The sequence below is a fragment of the Erithacus rubecula genome, assembly GCF_903797595.1.
Source record: "Erithacus rubecula genome assembly, contig: SUPER_W_unloc_2, whole genome shotgun sequence".
In the NCBI taxonomy this organism is placed as follows: domain Eukaryota; kingdom Metazoa; phylum Chordata; class Aves; order Passeriformes; family Muscicapidae; genus Erithacus; species Erithacus rubecula.
In genome coordinates this window covers 329843-346322 of record NW_027635620.1, presented here as the reverse complement: position 1 = coordinate 346322, position 16480 = coordinate 329843, and the positions used below count along the sequence as shown (strand labels likewise).

Below are 16480 nucleotides of genomic sequence, written 5' to 3'. Positions count from 1 at the left end.
CGGAAGCAATAACACAAGAAAAATAATCACGACAGGAAAGATACGCAGGCGGTGGAGGAAAATCGTCGCCACGACTCGCTTCGCGCATGCGCGGGGATGGTTGTTTTTCACAAAGCTGTTCTTAAAGTGAGCTGGCAGCGTGCAGGCTAGTTGCCTTTGTAAGGATATTGTAGTGTTGGGCGGCTGCCGTTGTCTTCTCAGTAATTCCGATGAAGCGTTCGTAGGGGGCACGCTGATCTTGTTGGCAGGCTCTTTACGCAGCAGAGGCGTTTGTTCATTATAAAGTGAAGGTCGCGTTTTGTATGAGACCTTGACTTTTTTGTTGTTTTTGTTTTCCTTACAGTATATTTTTGTACACTTCGTTAAAATCATGGTGCTGGGGAAGGTAAAGAGTTTGACAATAAGCTTTGACTGTCTCAGTAACAGCAATATCCCCGTGTATTCTAGTGGGGACACAGTCTCAGGAAGGATCAGTTTAGAAGTTACTGGGGAAGTTAGAGTGAAAGCTCTTAAAATTCATGCAAGAGGACATGCAAAAGTACGTTGGAGCGAATCTAGAAATGCTGGATCCAACACTGCCTATACACAAAATTACACCGAAGAAGTAGAGTATTTTAACCACAAGGACGTTCTAGTCGGGCATGCGAGAGGTAAGCTTTTCGCTTATTCATTCACTACATGTAGACATATTTCTAGAAAAAGATGCATCTTTGCTTGGTTTATCTCTTTTTAATATGCAGTCTCAGAGTGTTCACTATTTCTAAAGATGAGGAAATGCTGGTTACATTCTTAGGTTGTATTTTTGATTATTTGAACGTTTACTTAAAAGCATGTTGAGGTCCATTTTCAAAGTACCTGAAAACAGGACTTTTTAAAAATACCTGCCTTTTAACAGTCTTTTCATAAGGATTTGCATTTTTTTTTTCACGTGCTTTTTAATATACAATACCTTTTTTTTTCTTAGTGATATTAGCGTGATTTGTTTCTCTATGGGGAAAATAGCTGTTAAATCAAAACCAGATATGTAGTAAATTACTTTATTGGTAGCATCCTATCGAATCCTAAGTGTAATTAAAATGTAACATTAGACTTTTTGACACATAACAGCTACAGGTCTGACTCGCAGAATTATTTTAAGGTTGATCATTGTTGGCAGATAAAAGATTTCCTGTGGATTACTTTGATGTACTATCTCCACCGCACCCATAATTTTCCATTTCTTCCTTTGTTCTAAACTAGCATACTTGTAAATTACTTTAATTTCTTTTATTCTACTCCTCTATGGGGGACCCAGATGTAAAAATCTGTCTGAAAGGCCAAATAAGAGGTCATGGTTGTATGATTGGAGCATCGCTTCCGAGTTGAGGAGTTCTGGAACCTGCATTCAATGAAAACTTGGTCTGCTAAGCTCCTATAGAAATGGAAAGTGCCCTGCAAATTCCCTTATTTTGGGGTATGGAAATGGGGTATTGCATTGTGAGTGGGATTGTGGGTCTTAAATTTGCTAATCTATTGTTTGCATAGTTACATTGTGAAAGTACAAGGGACTCTAAGCTTATTATTTCTGAAGTTTCCACCCTTTGTTAGAAGCGGTTCAATCCTGTTTGGGGTCAGTCCTGGGAAGAAGGGAGGGAGTATTCCTTCTCTCTGCAGATTGGTTGCACATGTCAGGTGGTGGTGATGACTCAGTTCCTAGAACAAGAAAATGTTTAAAACTGTCTCCGTAATTTGGTTGGGTGTTTTGATGTGCTGTTTCGGCTTTGTTTGGGAGGGAGCGGGGGGGGGGGGGGGGGGAAGTGTGTTTGTGATTTTGTTTCGGTTGGTTTTTTTTTTTTTTTATTTGAAGTATATTTACTGCAGAGATCCTCTGCCAATAGCAGTTGCTATCGATTTTAATTATGTTACCGTGATGCAAGTAAACTCAGGTCACTCATGAGAGGTCTTTCTAGTTCACATGTTCTTTATACTGCTGCCTTAGGAATAATTCTCTCATGCGAAAAATTCATTCACTTCTGGCTTGTAGATGACAGAAACATGCAAGTGTGCATGAGTCGTTCATAGCAGGATGTATCCTTAGTAGTAAGAAGGCGATCCTATGTTTCTGTCAGCTTAAGCAGCAGCAGTGACTTTGCATGTGGCCTGCAGATCCACATGCTGACCTCGATAGTAGGTGCTTGGTTTTGTCTGGAAAGGGAACAAAAGGTGGCAGGGAAGGGACAGATCTGACACGTTTCGACACCAGAAGCAAGACTGGTGCTGCATGTGCAGCATGTACAATCTTAAGCAGTTGTCCCAGGACACCACTGTCTTTCCCTTGACTGCAGCGGCAGGACTGTGAACACTCGCTGCACAGAGTGGAGTTTATGCCCTGTACCCTACCATAGTCTGGAGGACCACTCCCTGTCCCCGCCTTGTCATTGGCCTGCTGGCGTTTGTCATCCTGTTGCTAAGGTGATGCCAGCTGCTGATTGTAGGGGGCTGGGACGTGGGGGAAGTTCCTTTGCCTGCTCTCTAGTGCGTGCTGGGGGGCGGAGCGAAGTGGCTCCAGAGGGCACACTGCCTTTCTTGGGAATGCCCACCTCTGGGGACAGACAGAAGTATTCCAACTCCTGCCATGCACCTCCACTGGACCAGCAAGGAGTTTTGAGCAGGGGCAGCCGTTGGGACATACGGCTCGGCCCTGCAGCCTCTTGCATCCCTCACTCGGTTATCTCTCCTGTCCCACGCCCCTGGCCAGCACTATCTGTAATCGCCTTTCAGTAATGGTCAGCACATGCTCCTGAGAGAAGTGCAGGATTGGGGTGTCTGCACGGGGCAAGCTGGCAGCATGGCCCTGTGGTATGAGGAGAGCGGATGGTGAGGCGTGGGTGATGCCCTCCCCCTCTCTCCTTACCTGTGCGGTAGTCAGGCCCGGCTGTGCGCAGAGTTGCTGAGCAAATGTAGTGGGGTGTTAATGTATACCGTATGTATATGAGTGGCTGGCAGGGGATGTGCTCGTGCCTGTTTAGGCCAGTCCTCTTCTGCTCCGGCCTAGTCTGTCACTGACAGCTCAGTACTTGCTTACCATAATTCTGCTGCTGCTGTTCAGGCTCAATGGGACTGCTGATCTGACAGGAAGTGAAGAAGGGATGAAAAAACATATGTGCAAGGAAAACACTATTATTTTTAATTAAAAACAAGCAAAGCCCTCCAAGTGTTTTTAACAACAACAAAAAAAAAATCATTATTCATATTACTTTGCTCTTTCAGTGTATTGAAGATTGTTATTTCGTGGCATTACATGCTACGGGTGCATTTGTGCAAATAGTGTTCCAGGGGTTTTATATTTTTGCATAGGTTTGTTTCAGCATTTCTGGTGCACTATAGAAATTAGAGCATCAGCAGTTTTGTAGAACAGTGGGAACTAAAAAAATCTTAAAATGCAGCAGTGTTCCTTCTAGATGCTTCAGACTATTAACAACAGGAAGGGTCTTTTGCGTAATCCCACTATATGTGCCTTTATTATGCCAACCCTTTTGTATATGAGATGCTCAATTGTTTTATCTAAATAACTTTCTATTCTGTTGGAATCAGCGGGGTTTTTTTCTGGGTTCATGGTAATTATATTGGAACAAACCACAAATTTATTGGGGCATTTAAAGCAATACAAGGAATCGTGACTATAAAACAAGGTCAGCTTTCTAATTTAAAGTAGCAAATGTTTGGGTCTTTGCTATCCAAGCAAAATCGAGCTAAACTTTGAATTTTTGATACATTAGTTCTTTACATTAATCGGACAGCTTGCCACTTCTCGTGCCCCTGAATTTGTTTGGTACTTCCTAGGTGATGCTTGTGCACTTCTTTAAAATAGCAATTTTTGGACACTTGATAGGCGGGTGATAGGAGGAAGCTGAATTACTTAATGTAATTGATTAATGTAGCAGGCAATACTAAGATTACTTAATACTATTAGAGAGCTCTATTTCATTTTAAGTTTTAACTAGAAGTCATATCGGAAAACAGTTTCCATTACGGATCTTTCAGGCAGACCTTGAAACGGCAGCAGTTGTAACTATGTCAGTACTTGGAATCAAAACCATAAATTAAAACAAGTTAACTTCTGCTTTTGTGTCAGGAGAGTCTTGGAATCTCACCTAACCTTAAAATTCTACAGCTATGCATCTAGCAGTTAATACAAATGGACTGGAGAGACTTGTTTCTGAGACACTGTATTCTTAGTATTGTAAAGAATGCATAATCCATCCTATTCTAGAAAAGAAACCTATATAATATAATATGCTATGTAAAATGTTCACAGGTGGAATAGCATATTGGGTTTTTCCCTCCTAGATGATGACACCTCCGAAGAAGGCCTTCACACCATTCATTCAGGAAGGCATGAATATGCATTCAGCTTTGAGCTTCCACAGATGTAAGTACTTACATGCAGTACACAGCTTGTGTGAGAGAAGGCTAAGATACATATCTGCTTAAGAAAAATTCTTGTGGGGGGAGGGAAACCTTTTCAGTGGTTAGGAGTTGTGCTCAGACATGCAATAGAGGACATAATCTCATTAAACTGAAGATTGCTTTTAAACTGGTTAAGAGTTGTTCACAAAACAGGAGCTTGTTGTTGCCCAGTTGGTTGCTCTTTCTTTTGACTGAGGTATGTTGGCTCCTTATGGAGGATTTGGCTCCTTCACAGAAGACGGGAGGGGGATTTGTGTCATTTGAGTCCTGCAGAGGGGCTGAGGTATCTTCTAAATGAAACAAGATTTTACTGGAGCCATGCAAGCCATCAGAACCTAGTGAGAACAGCTTAACTGTTCAGGCTCAGTCTGAAACAGATGTGGCAGGCTTAACTACATTTGAACTAAATAAGAGTTTGTTTGGCTTTTTTTTTTTTTTTTTTTTTTTTTTTCTACTTCAAATAGGATGTATGTACTCAGGCTGACCTCTAGACAAAAAAGCCAGGATGGAAAACAAAGAAATGGATGAATGGATGAAGCAAGAAACATTCCCATACCTAATCCCGCTTGACTCAGAAAGCAAAGGTGAAACAAGAGCGATAGCAGAAGTCTTAAAATAAATTGCCACACACAAACAAACACACAAGTTGGAGGTGTCTAATGTATACATTGTGAAGGGAAGATTTATACATAGAGGAGTTATCAACATGAAAATTAGCTCAAACGCAAGTTGCAGGAAAATTAAATATGAAGGAACAGAGAGAGTCTGGAAATAGATGAAGAAAGGAGGTAGGAGGAGCCTTTTACTGTAAAAAGCCAAGTGCCAAAGTCATTAAGGTTGAAAAAAGTTGGCAGAGTGTTGGACTGATACCTAATATTAAAGCTAATAAAACGTGCTTATTGAGGGACTGGCTTTAACAGAACCTGCAGATGATAAATGCTTTTACAGATCAGTTCCTGCAAATAGTGCAGGGCTTTACGGTCGATTTTTAGAATGCTGAAGAAGATGCATATGTGTGGAAATTTTTAGAAGTCAATTTAAGGTTCAGATGAAAAACTCTTCTTATAGAAGTGATAAGGATGATTATGATATTCCTTTGAGTTGGAAGAAACGTTCAAATATGAGCTCTAAAATAGCACAAGAATGGATTAAAACACTAAAGGTTTTGTCAAGTGACTTGAAATAATAACTATGAAGGCATTTTTAATAATTCTGGAAAAAATGAAGGATGGTAGTAAAAGGCCTGAAAAACACTAGTTTGACACTGCCTCCTTACCATTTCTTGCTATTTTGTATCCATGGAATATTTCTAAAATTTATTTAAAACACAACCAATGTGGTGGATTGACGTTGGCTGCCTGCCAGCCCTCCGTGTGGTTGCTCTCTCATTCTTCCGCATCAACAGGCCAGGGAGAGAAAATAAGATGGACAAGCTTCCGGGTCAAGATAAAGGCAGTTTTAATAAAAAAAACCCAACAAAAGCTGTATGTGGAAGCAAAGCAAAAATAATAATTAATTCACTACTTCCCATCAGCAGGCAAATGTCCAGCCACTTCCTGAAAAGCAAGGCCTCAGAATGTGTAGTGGTTGCTTGAGAAGACAAACACCATAGCCATGAATGTCTGTCAGCCCTGCCCATCTGGCCTTCCTGTGTGTCTGTGTGTGTGCGCACCCCACTATGTGGGCTGTTATGAGGAAAGTTAACTCCATCCCAGCCAGACTCAGTGCAACCAAATACAAAGCAATAGTGAAATGAACCAATATGCAGACTGGCCTTACAATTTTTTTTTTTTTTTTTTTCTTAGAGGATACTGCAGCAGGATGAAACATTGAAGGTTGATTAGAAAATCCTTTCATTTGCGTTATTAAGAAAAAAAGTAAACATTTCAGATGTGCAAACAGATGTGAAACTTGTAGTATTATTTGATACAGAATTTAGGGAGGGAAGCTTTGCCCACAACTTATCTTTTATTATGGTGCATTTCAAACATAGTGCAATATAAAAATTCTTCCTGGAGATTAAAAGAGTAAATTGTTAGGAAAAGACAAGTTACAGTTAACTGGACGTGACTGGAATATACACATCTTAGTTCCTTCCTCTTATGGTACTGAGGGAGGCTAAAAGGGTAATACTGAAAGGTTTGATGTCCCTGTCTGCATTTTTTTTCCCCCCTCTCCAACTCCCCAAAAGGAATTTGTCTTTCAGCATTCAGGGCAGAATAGTCTTAATATATACACACACATACACATTAAAAATATAAAAATGATCTCATCAGGTGTCCTGGTTTGAAGGACAGGTGTCTGCCAATAAAGGCAGAAGCTCCTCTTTGAAATAGAGAATGTAAGCCCCCTCCCTCCCGAGTATTATAATTTTTGAATCAGGAACTCTCAGGCAGAGATGTGGGGGTAGGAATAACAGCTCTTTACTAATATATCTAACCGGACAAACGGAAACAACGGCAGCTATGAATATTAACAACCCAACAGAACAAATAACTCAGTTCCAGTCCTTCTCCCAGCCGCAGACACACTCTGTCTGCGCTTGGTCCCGGTGGTGAAAGGAGGGGCCGGGCCCGCGCAGCTGCGGAGGTGGCAGACGGGAGGGGGCGGCAGCGGCAGCTGTGTCCCACGTAGGAGAAAGGGTGGAGGAAGGGCTCTCCGCTCACCGTTTGGGTTTTTGGTGGTCAGCTGTGGTTGCAGAGGTAGTAGGCTGGAGCGGAGCAGATGCAGAACAGTGTCCCATAGCAGAGAGCCTGGCTCCCCGGCGCTCGGACCGCGTGGGCTGGAGACGGGGCAGTCCTTCCCCCTCAGACCTCGCCGGCGAGAGTGAAAAACCCCTGAAGCCACCCCCCCACCTACCCCTTTGTCTCCAGTTCTGAAAAGAGCCTGGGTGTACCCCGGCAGTCTCCCTTAGCATAATAATGGGAAAAATTCTTTAAACTGAGACAGTAAGGGAACAAACCCCAACCCCCAACATCAGGGTAAAGGACAATTAGATGATGCTCAAAAGCTCTCTCTTCAGAACTCTACACTGAAATATTTAGCTACTCAAGACAAAACAAACTACAAAAGCATTTAGTTTTAGTTAAACCACTGAGATACCAGCCAAGTAAATAATACACAGATATTAACAGAATGCAGTGTCCAAAATAATAGCGGAATGGTACTAATGCCGGTTTTTCTTGGTGGCCTTATTTTGACCTTAAAAGGGCATGCTTTATTCTACACTTGAAAATCGCCTCTAAAGGAGATGTGTATTCTTCTGGCACTTTTCTTGCACAATTCCCCAATTTTAACATTATGTTTTTCTGAGATATGCAAATGTTGCAAATAATTTATGCTTGTTATGGTACATGAAAAATACAGTTCTATATATGTCTTAGTTTGAAAGACGGGTGTCTGCAAGGAAGGCAGAAACCTCCCTTGGAATGGAGAATATGACCCCCTTCCATCCGAATTATTATAACTTTGAAATTAAGAGGCTTTCAGGCAAATATATGGGAAAAGGAATGACAATTCTTTACTAGTATGTATAACAAGGCAAACAAACAACAACAATGGCAGTAACAACAAACAAAACCAGAAACCCAGAAACAGCCTTCTCTCGGCTGTTAGGCACCTTCCCCTTTGGTGTAGTTACGGTCACAGCCGGCAGGGGCGCCGGTGGCTCCCCAGCTGGTCAGGGTGATACTGAAATAACGAGAAAAAGAACTAATGTAGATATAGCAATAGCAGTAGTTATGCTAAGGCTTAGAAAGCAGCAGTTCACAAGCAGGCCCTGGGAAACAGGCCTGGGAATGTACTAAGAACCACAAACTAATAACTAAAGGATCTAGTAGAGCATGCAGAACACAATGAAATAATAAACGATAAAGGTTAATGTATAATCAATGATAAAGGGTTCTGGTGGTGGGAAGACAAGCAAGGGGGATTAAAGGGGGGTAACCTACAGTTTTGAGTAGACAAGCATGTAGAATTTATGACTTTTAGGAATAATATCTACAAGATTTATGTAGCTGTATTGTCTTGAAGAATGTGTACTTCTGTATGTAGACCACTTTGTAAAAGGATATAAAAACCTGACGAAAAAGGGGAACTGTGGGTTCTGACTTTGGACGCTAGTCCTCAGACCCAGGGCCCTCAATAAAGCACCGCACTAAACAACCTAGTTGTTTCGTGTCTCTCTGTCGTGCAACAAGGGCAGGTGGGACGATTCCCCCGCGGCTGCAGGGGGCGCTGTGGCGCGAGTTCGATCGTCTCTCTGCACGTGGATAATAGTGGACACAGCCAGCATAAGGGATGGAAAAGGGGCTTCCTTTACAAATCCCCAGGGGCAGCCGATCCTGGTGCCCCTCTGGATAGCAAATAGAGCTGTAGCAGGGACCTCGGAAGCAGCAAGCTGGAAGAGCAGGGACGAGCAAAATCCCGGAGTGGTAGACGAGATGTATCAGAAACTCCGCAGCTGTAGCTGGAACCGCGGGGCGTCCCGGGAGGCAGAGGGTGCGGGCTACAGCGTAGCAAAAAAACCCGGAGCAGTGGCAAAGAAATGGCAGGGGCCGGGCAGTGGCAGCCTGGCTCCCGAAGACGGCAGGGAGAGGTTCCCTGGGAGGCGGAAAGGGCTCGGGATCCCAGGGTTTCCCCTGAGGTACCAGAGCAGATGGTGAGAGTCCTTTGGTTTTTTTAGTGAGGAAGGTGTTAATAAGGTCCCAGTTCAGTGGCTGCTCTCACGAGCAAAGGCTCACCCATGGCAGAAGCAGCAGGACAGGGCTGGGCTCCGGCGGTGGCAGTGATTTCCCTTCCCCCCCCCCCCCCCCCCCCCCCAATAAGCAGCAACTCAGTCGTCCTCCTCCGACGCCGAGAGAGCGAGAGAGAGCTAGGAGCTATGTCCAGCCCAAATCTCGAGATATGTCTTCCCAGGAGAATGCCCTCTCAGCTACGACAGTGCAGCCAGCTGCACTCCTCCCCCTTCTCTGTGGTTACTTCTTTTGTCTCTCTCAAGTACCGGTCGTTATTGCTTCTTAGCAACAAAATGGGGGGAAATTCCCTAAGAGAAAGAAATAAAAGGAAAAATCCTAAACCCCATCAACATACTAATTCCAAATCTGATCAATTGCATTGTTATTGGAATGAGAGAATAACTTTACTCAACTTTGACCTTTGTCCTGCACAGACCACTTGCTACCTCATTCGAAGGCAGACATGGCAGTGTGCGGTATTGGGTGAAAGCTGAATTACATAGGCCTTGGCTTCTACCAGTAAAATTAAAGAAGGAATTTACGGTCTTTGAACATATAGATATCAACACTCCTTCGTTACTGGTAAGAACTGATAGAACTACTCATTCCTTTTCTGGCATAAAAATAATGAAGTATAATAACGGAAACAACGTCAGCATGTAACTTAACCTAATATTTATTTACTAGTTTAAGTACAGCTTTTCTTTTAAGTATTATATCAGTTTAACAACTCTTAACTGCTGGTATTTTGAAGGCTAAGTTATCCTGTACTTGGAGTTGCTTGATCTTTACAAGACGTAAAATACATTTGTGGTCTAATCTGATAGTAACAAATTGTAGACTCTCATTAAGGAAGAAATATTTGGTGAACTGGTTGGTCCTCTTAAATTATAAATAAAGAATAATCTATGAAGGAGCAATGCAATGCTTAATATTTTCGTGAGGGATTGCTAATGTAAAAATGCAAAATAAAAAAATTGCTGCAGTGCATAATTTATAGTTTCCATGTGGATAGTTTTCTACTGATGGGGAGGAAATTATTGCAACTGTGTATAATCCTTTTCTGAAATATCATTTTATTAAAATAACTTTATTATCACGACTGCTTTCAGTGAGGATTTGATTTCAGTCTGGCCTAAAAATCCTTTATTTTTATCCCCTTCTCAAATTTTAATCTAGAGGGAAAAGTAGAATACCATTGAAACAGATTTCTTGTGTGTATGGGTGAAAAATCAGCTTGCAAAGGGACCTTGCACAAACTCCATGAAAATCGAAGGTCTCTCTTTTGACTTTAGTGGTCTTTGGATCAAACCCTGAATCCTGGTGTTGTGTAAAATGAGTCTTTAACGTAGATGAAAGAGGATCATTCAGAAACTGAGGAAATAGCAGGAGCAAACATTGCAATAGTTTAGCTTAGTTATTTTGCTTTGGAAATGCAGCTTAATGGAAAGTGTGAGGATGTTCTAATTTGCTGTTAGTTAAATTAAAAGCTCTGCAGCATTATGTTGGGATGTGTAGGCTATGAAGCCTTTTGTTTCAAGCTATACAGTATTTTCTTTTAGTATTGTTTTAATGAAGAAAAAGCAATACGAATACACCAGTGGAATTAGGGCAAATATTGTATCTGTATAATGCCGTTTAAATTGCTTGAGACTTTTCCTATGAAAGCAGCTTTGTTTATCTAAATATGTAATAATAAGCACCTTACGAAAATTATTATTTTCCTGTGTTGGTTTAAATACCTGATGAGATTCATGGAGCTCCTAATTTGATGGACAATACTTTTCTTCTTCTTGCAGTCACCCCAAGCAGGCACAAAAGAAAAAACTCTATGTTGTTGGCTTTGTACCTCAGGCCCAATATCTTTAAGTGCCAAAATTGAAAGAAAGGGCTACATCCCAGGTATGTGATCCTATAATTAATTCTGTGTGGTTTTCCTTCCTTTTTAAAGCTGGAGTCTGTACTACTGTGTTTACATAAATGAAACATTAAGGGTATTTATATGACATCAGTCTGCATTTAGTAATCTTCTCTGCATACCCTGTTAACAAAGACAGCGCTACTTGTATCTCTAGATGGTTCAACGACCTCATCTGTTAGACTGGCATGTTTTGGGTGTTAGACTGGTTTGTTTGGTTTTGTTTGTTTTTTGTTTTTTTTTTTCTGGATGTGTTGTTTTCTGTCATGGGGTGACTTTATGATGCTTGTATCCCCAAATTGTCTGTTGGTGTTGAATATTGAATTCTGCAGCTTTAAGACTGGTTCCAGGAGTGAAGGGGGAGAGAAAGAGATGCAGAGCTGTTATCAGAGACTGCACTTGCTCCCCCGCATTCTTCACACAGACTGTGTTGTCTGCAGTGGATGGTGGGAGAGAGCTTTTCTTTGCTTTTAGTTAGTTTTTCTGGCTAGCTGGGGCAAAGGAGTTCCCCTGGACTCTTCTTTTTTTCTTGGAATTGTTCAAACCTGCTCTGCACTGAAAACCCAAAAAAGCACCGGGAGCTCACACCTGTGGTCCACCAGGCCTGGCCTGGCCTGGCCGCGGCATTTCCCAGCGCCGGAGGGACTGAGAACAGACTGAGTGAGCCAGGCTGCGACCCATGGAAGGGATTCTTCTGAGTTTGTCAACTCCTTCAGAGTGGCAAGAGGTTTTGCTGTTTGTTATTGTTCATTTTTGTGCTGGGAAGTGCTTTGTCAGTTAAATAAACAGGGTTTTTTTCCCACTTCTCTCTGAGGGAATATTTTTTTTTCCTCAAACCGGTTGAGAGCCCCCATTTGGAGGTTTCCTCCCAAATTTGCCCTAAACCAAGACAAACATTTTCCTGTTCCTTTTTGAACAGCTCATGGGGATATTGTTTCTATTAGCCTCAGTGGATGCTCTTTTGCAGGTAGAGCAGTGATAGCAGCATCGTTTTAACAGTATAAAGAATGTGAAAGTTTGCTTAAGCTGCCTTGTAAATGTAAAGAGAAATTGAAATTCTGGTCTGTTTTGTTGAGGTTTTTTGTTGTTTTTTTTTTTCTTCTTTTTGTTTCAGGTGAATCAATTCTGATCTTTGCTGAGATTGAGAATTGTTCTTCCCGTATGGTCGTGCCCAAGGCAACCATTTTCCAAACTCAAGCATTCTATGCCAAAGGGAAAATGAAGGAAGTCAGACAGCTTGTTGCCAACCTCCGTGGGGAATCCTTGTCATCTGGCAAAACAGAAACCTGGAATGGCAAACAGTTGAAAATTCCACCTGTTTCCCCTTCAATCCTTGACTGTAGTATAATCCGTGTGGAGTATTCACTGATGGTATGTTGGCCAGTCTGTTTCACTTGCGAGAGTGAGTAGCTTCCAACATGCCGTTCAAATTTCTAGCACAGCATTTTGTGATCATTAGTTATGAAAGAAATACATGTTCTGGTATTAGTGTCATGACAGGAGGTCTGGTAAGTCAATCTACTTTAAATCATGCAAGTTCTTAAAGCAGCTGTTAGTCAACTAAGCAAGCATTTAATGAGTAGACTACATTTCCACGTCAGGGCTCATGTTAAGACTCTTCCTAACTTGAAGAGCTCATGGCTCCATAGGGACGTGGGCCCTAAAAGGGGCTATTAGAAACAAACTCCTCATGAAAACTTTCATACAAAGGTAACTTAGTGTCCTGGTTTGAAAGGACAGGTGTCTGCCAGTAAGGGCAGAAGTTTCCCTTTGGAATAGAGACTTTGGTTCTACTCCCCTCCCCCAAGTATTATGATTGTTTGAATCAAGGACTCTGAGGCAGAGATAAGGGGGGTGGGAATAACAGCTCTTTTACTAATATATCTAACTGTACAAACAGAAAACAATAACAGTTAATATTGCTAACAGAACAAAATAGATAACTCGGTGTCAGTCCCTTTAGATGCAAGCACGCTGTTTCTGTGCTTAGTCCCAGTCCGGATCTGCTGAAAGGCAGGCGGGAACGAAGGCAGGGAGGAGGGGGGAGGGGCAGCAGTGGCCACGCCGGTCCCAGGCGGGAAACGGCTGGAGCGGCGGCTCCTCGCTCACCGTGTGTGTCCGGGTGATCAGCTGTGTCCTCAGAGGCAGGAGGCTGGAACGGGGCAGATGCAGGGCAGGTGGTCGCAGAGGGTCTGGCTCTCCTGTGCTTGGCCGCGTGGGCTGACGATCCCCGGCGTCCTCCTCCGAGCTCGCCTGAAACGCGAGTGCCCTCCCGGAAGCCTCAGAGGCCCCTCCGGGGGCCGTCCCCACCCACCCCTTTGTCTGGACTCATCAGATATCCTGGGTGTAGCCCGGCCAGCTCCATTGGCATGATAATGGGAAAAATTCTTTCAATTGACACAGTAACAGAAAAACACTCAACCCCCAACAATAGGCATGCTAATACGTGAGATGGGGAATTGAAGAGTAAGGAATAGTTCATAAAAATTAGGTAACCAAGAAAACGAGGAATGCTTGACATTTACTGTGCTTGCAAAAATCAGGAGGAGAGGCAGACTGGTTTGCCAGTGCTGTGTTTTCGCGCTGTGTTTTGATTGTGTGAGTGACCGAAACAGGTCTTTCAGTGAAAAGTGAGAGCAGAGAGAGAGTTTGCTAAATCATTTCACCCATTTCCCGGGCAACTGGAGTGACTGGAGTGAGTGTGGTGTGCAGTAAGTGCTGATTGGCTGGGGCATGAGGGACACTGCGTAAGGGATGTGTGTGTGTATATTTTGCCTAGACGAACAAAGGAAACCTCCTTGAGTGGTTTGTGCTCAATTCCTGGGAATTTGCGAACTTAGGGTGCTGTGTTTCGGAGGAGGCTACCCTCACATTTGCTGTGTTCAAGGTGTTTTGATATAGAGGTGAAAACAACAGAGAGAGCTATAAGAATGTTGGTGAAAACTGGAAGAGGGGAGAGAAAGATTACATGTAATAGTAAGAGATGGAATTAATGATAAATTAGAAAAACCTCCAGAAATAGTCAGGACTGAGTGTGCCCAATCTATTCGGATCCCGGGACATCTCTACATAAGGGCAGAAAAGTGGTTTAAGAAAAGTAAAAGAGAAAATATTGAGAATCTCAATATGGGGACAAGACACAGTAAAGAGATACCTAAGGCTAGTCCACTAGGGTGTGTTTTAGCCCATTGGGGAGACATAACAGGCATAAAAAGTACGGAGGACAAGAAAATGCTTTTCAAGTACTGTGGCCAGTGGTGGCTGCTATAGAGATTAGATGATGGAGTAAGGTGGCCACCTAATGGAACTTTAGATTATAACACATTGTTACAGTTAATGTTTTTGAGAAGTGGGACAAAGTTTCCTATGCGGATATGTTCTTTACCCTTCGGGATCACCCTGAGTGGCAGAGAGACTCTGGGATTAGACCTCCCTCTGATAATCTGGTATTAGCCCTTGAGAAGGATTATAAGGCAGCTAATAAAGGTAAAGTTAAGCGGTGCTGCTCTGCCTGCAGCATCGGCCAGAGATGCACAAAATCTGATAAAGTCTATCGCACAGCAGTACAAGAACAAGATCTAACAGATCTATTTAAACCTCCCCCTAGGAGACAGGAGGATGATGGGAACTTGGAAGGAACACCCCCTAAAACACCCACTAGTACCCAATCTCATTCAGAACTAGAAAACAAACAGTACAAGCACCTCGTGGGAGGCAGTGGGGGCCAGAAGGAGGAAGAATGCTGGTTAAGGTACCCTTCTCAACTATCGATCTGGAGGCGTGGGAAAAGGTTGCCAAGAATTATTGCAGTGATCCAGTAAACACTGCCGAATATTTACGATACATAATAAAGCAGCATAACCCTGAATGGAGTGATATGCAGCTACTGCTGGATGCTCTAACTGAAACAGAGAAAGAGCTGAATTTGAAAAAGGCTGGGGATTTGGCAGAGTTTTATAGGGCCAAGAGGAAGATGTAAAAGAGTACTTCCCACTCCAATATCCAAACTGGGAACCAAATAGAACAGAAGAAATAAAGAAGCTAGAAAGATACCAGGAGTGGATAGTACGAGTAATGGAGAGAGCTATTCCAAAAACAATAAATTGTTCAGCTTTATATGCAATCAAACAGAGTCCTTCTGAGTCTCCATCCAAATTCCTGGATCGCTTAAGGGACGTGATGCGTCGCCATACATCATTAGACCCTGGATCTGAGGTAGGAATACAACAGCTGGTGAATTTGTTTTTAGAACAATCTACAGGAGATAACAGACGTAAACTTCAAAAGCTCCGGGGACTGGATGGGAGGAATTTAGAAGCCTTATTAAATGAGGCATGGAGAGTTTTTAGTAACCTGGACGAGGAATATAAGCAAGGAACAAGGAAACTAGTAACAGTTGTAAAAGAGGAGAAAGGAAGAGGCGGACAAGAACCATGCAGGCATGGACTGCCCCGGCTTGGCAGAGACCAGTGTGCGATTTGCAGAAAATTTGGTCACTGGAAAAATCAGTGCCCAGAATGAAGGTGCCAGGGAGAGGGGAAACAAGAAAAGAAGGGGGTGGTGGTCTCGCATTTGAAAAAAGACTGAAGAAGACTGGTGAATCTTTCCCCAGCAGATCCACTGGTTATAAAAATGAAGCTGGGGGAAGAAGGGAAAGAGGAGGAATTTTTGGTTGACACAGGGTCAATATATTCAGTCTTAAAGGAAGCTTTAAAACCTGGGGATAATAAGTATGTAGTGGTAAAAGGAGCAACTGGCCAAACTCCAAGTTACTAGAGAGATTTAACATTATCTGTGTATATGTAACATGGCAAGACCTACCTTGTTTAACAGAAATGTTGATAAAATTTACCGTTGTTGGGGGTTTAGTGTTTTTCTATTACTGTGTCAATTTAAAGAATTTTTCCCATTATCATGCCAAAGGAGCTGGCCGGGTTACACCCAGGACCTTTAACGACTCTAGAAAAAAGGGGTAGGTGGGAGTGGCTTCTGGAGGGGCTTCTCGTGCTTCCAGAGGGGACTCCTGTTTCCAGCGACCTCGGAGGAGGACGCCCTGTCTCCAGCCCACGCGGCTGAACACAGGAGAGCCAGACCCTCTGCGATCACCTGCCCTGCATCTGCCCCGTTCCAGCCTCCTGCCTCTGTGGACACAGCTGATCACCCGGACACAAACGGTGAGCGAGGAGCTGCCCTCTCCAGTCTGTTCCCACCTGAGACCGGCGTGGCCGCTGCCGTCCCCTCCTGCCTGTGCTCCTGCCCGTTTCTCTGCAGCTCCGGGCTTTGTTCCAGCTGCAGCACCGGGACCGAGCACAGAGAGAGCGTGCCTGCAGATAAAGAAGGGACTGGAACCGAGTTATCTGTTCTGTTTTGTTGGTAA

General features: G+C 43.1%; 1 protein-coding gene across 1 annotated transcript; it reads left to right on the top strand.

The window, feature by feature from the left end:
* Positions 1–370: 370 nt before the first annotated feature.
* LOC306814085 (arrestin domain-containing protein 3-like) lies at positions 371–14924 on the top strand (the record flags this gene model as incomplete). The annotated part of the gene is made up of 6 exons (XM_079329798.1): positions 371–650; positions 4330–4411; positions 9620–9767; positions 10985–11087; positions 12218–12474; positions 14454–14924. The coding sequence occupies 6 exons, from the start codon at positions 371–373 to the stop codon at positions 14922–14924; spliced, it is 1341 nt and encodes a 446-aa protein (XP_079185924.1).
* Between the last annotated feature and the right edge of the window lie 1556 nt (positions 14925–16480).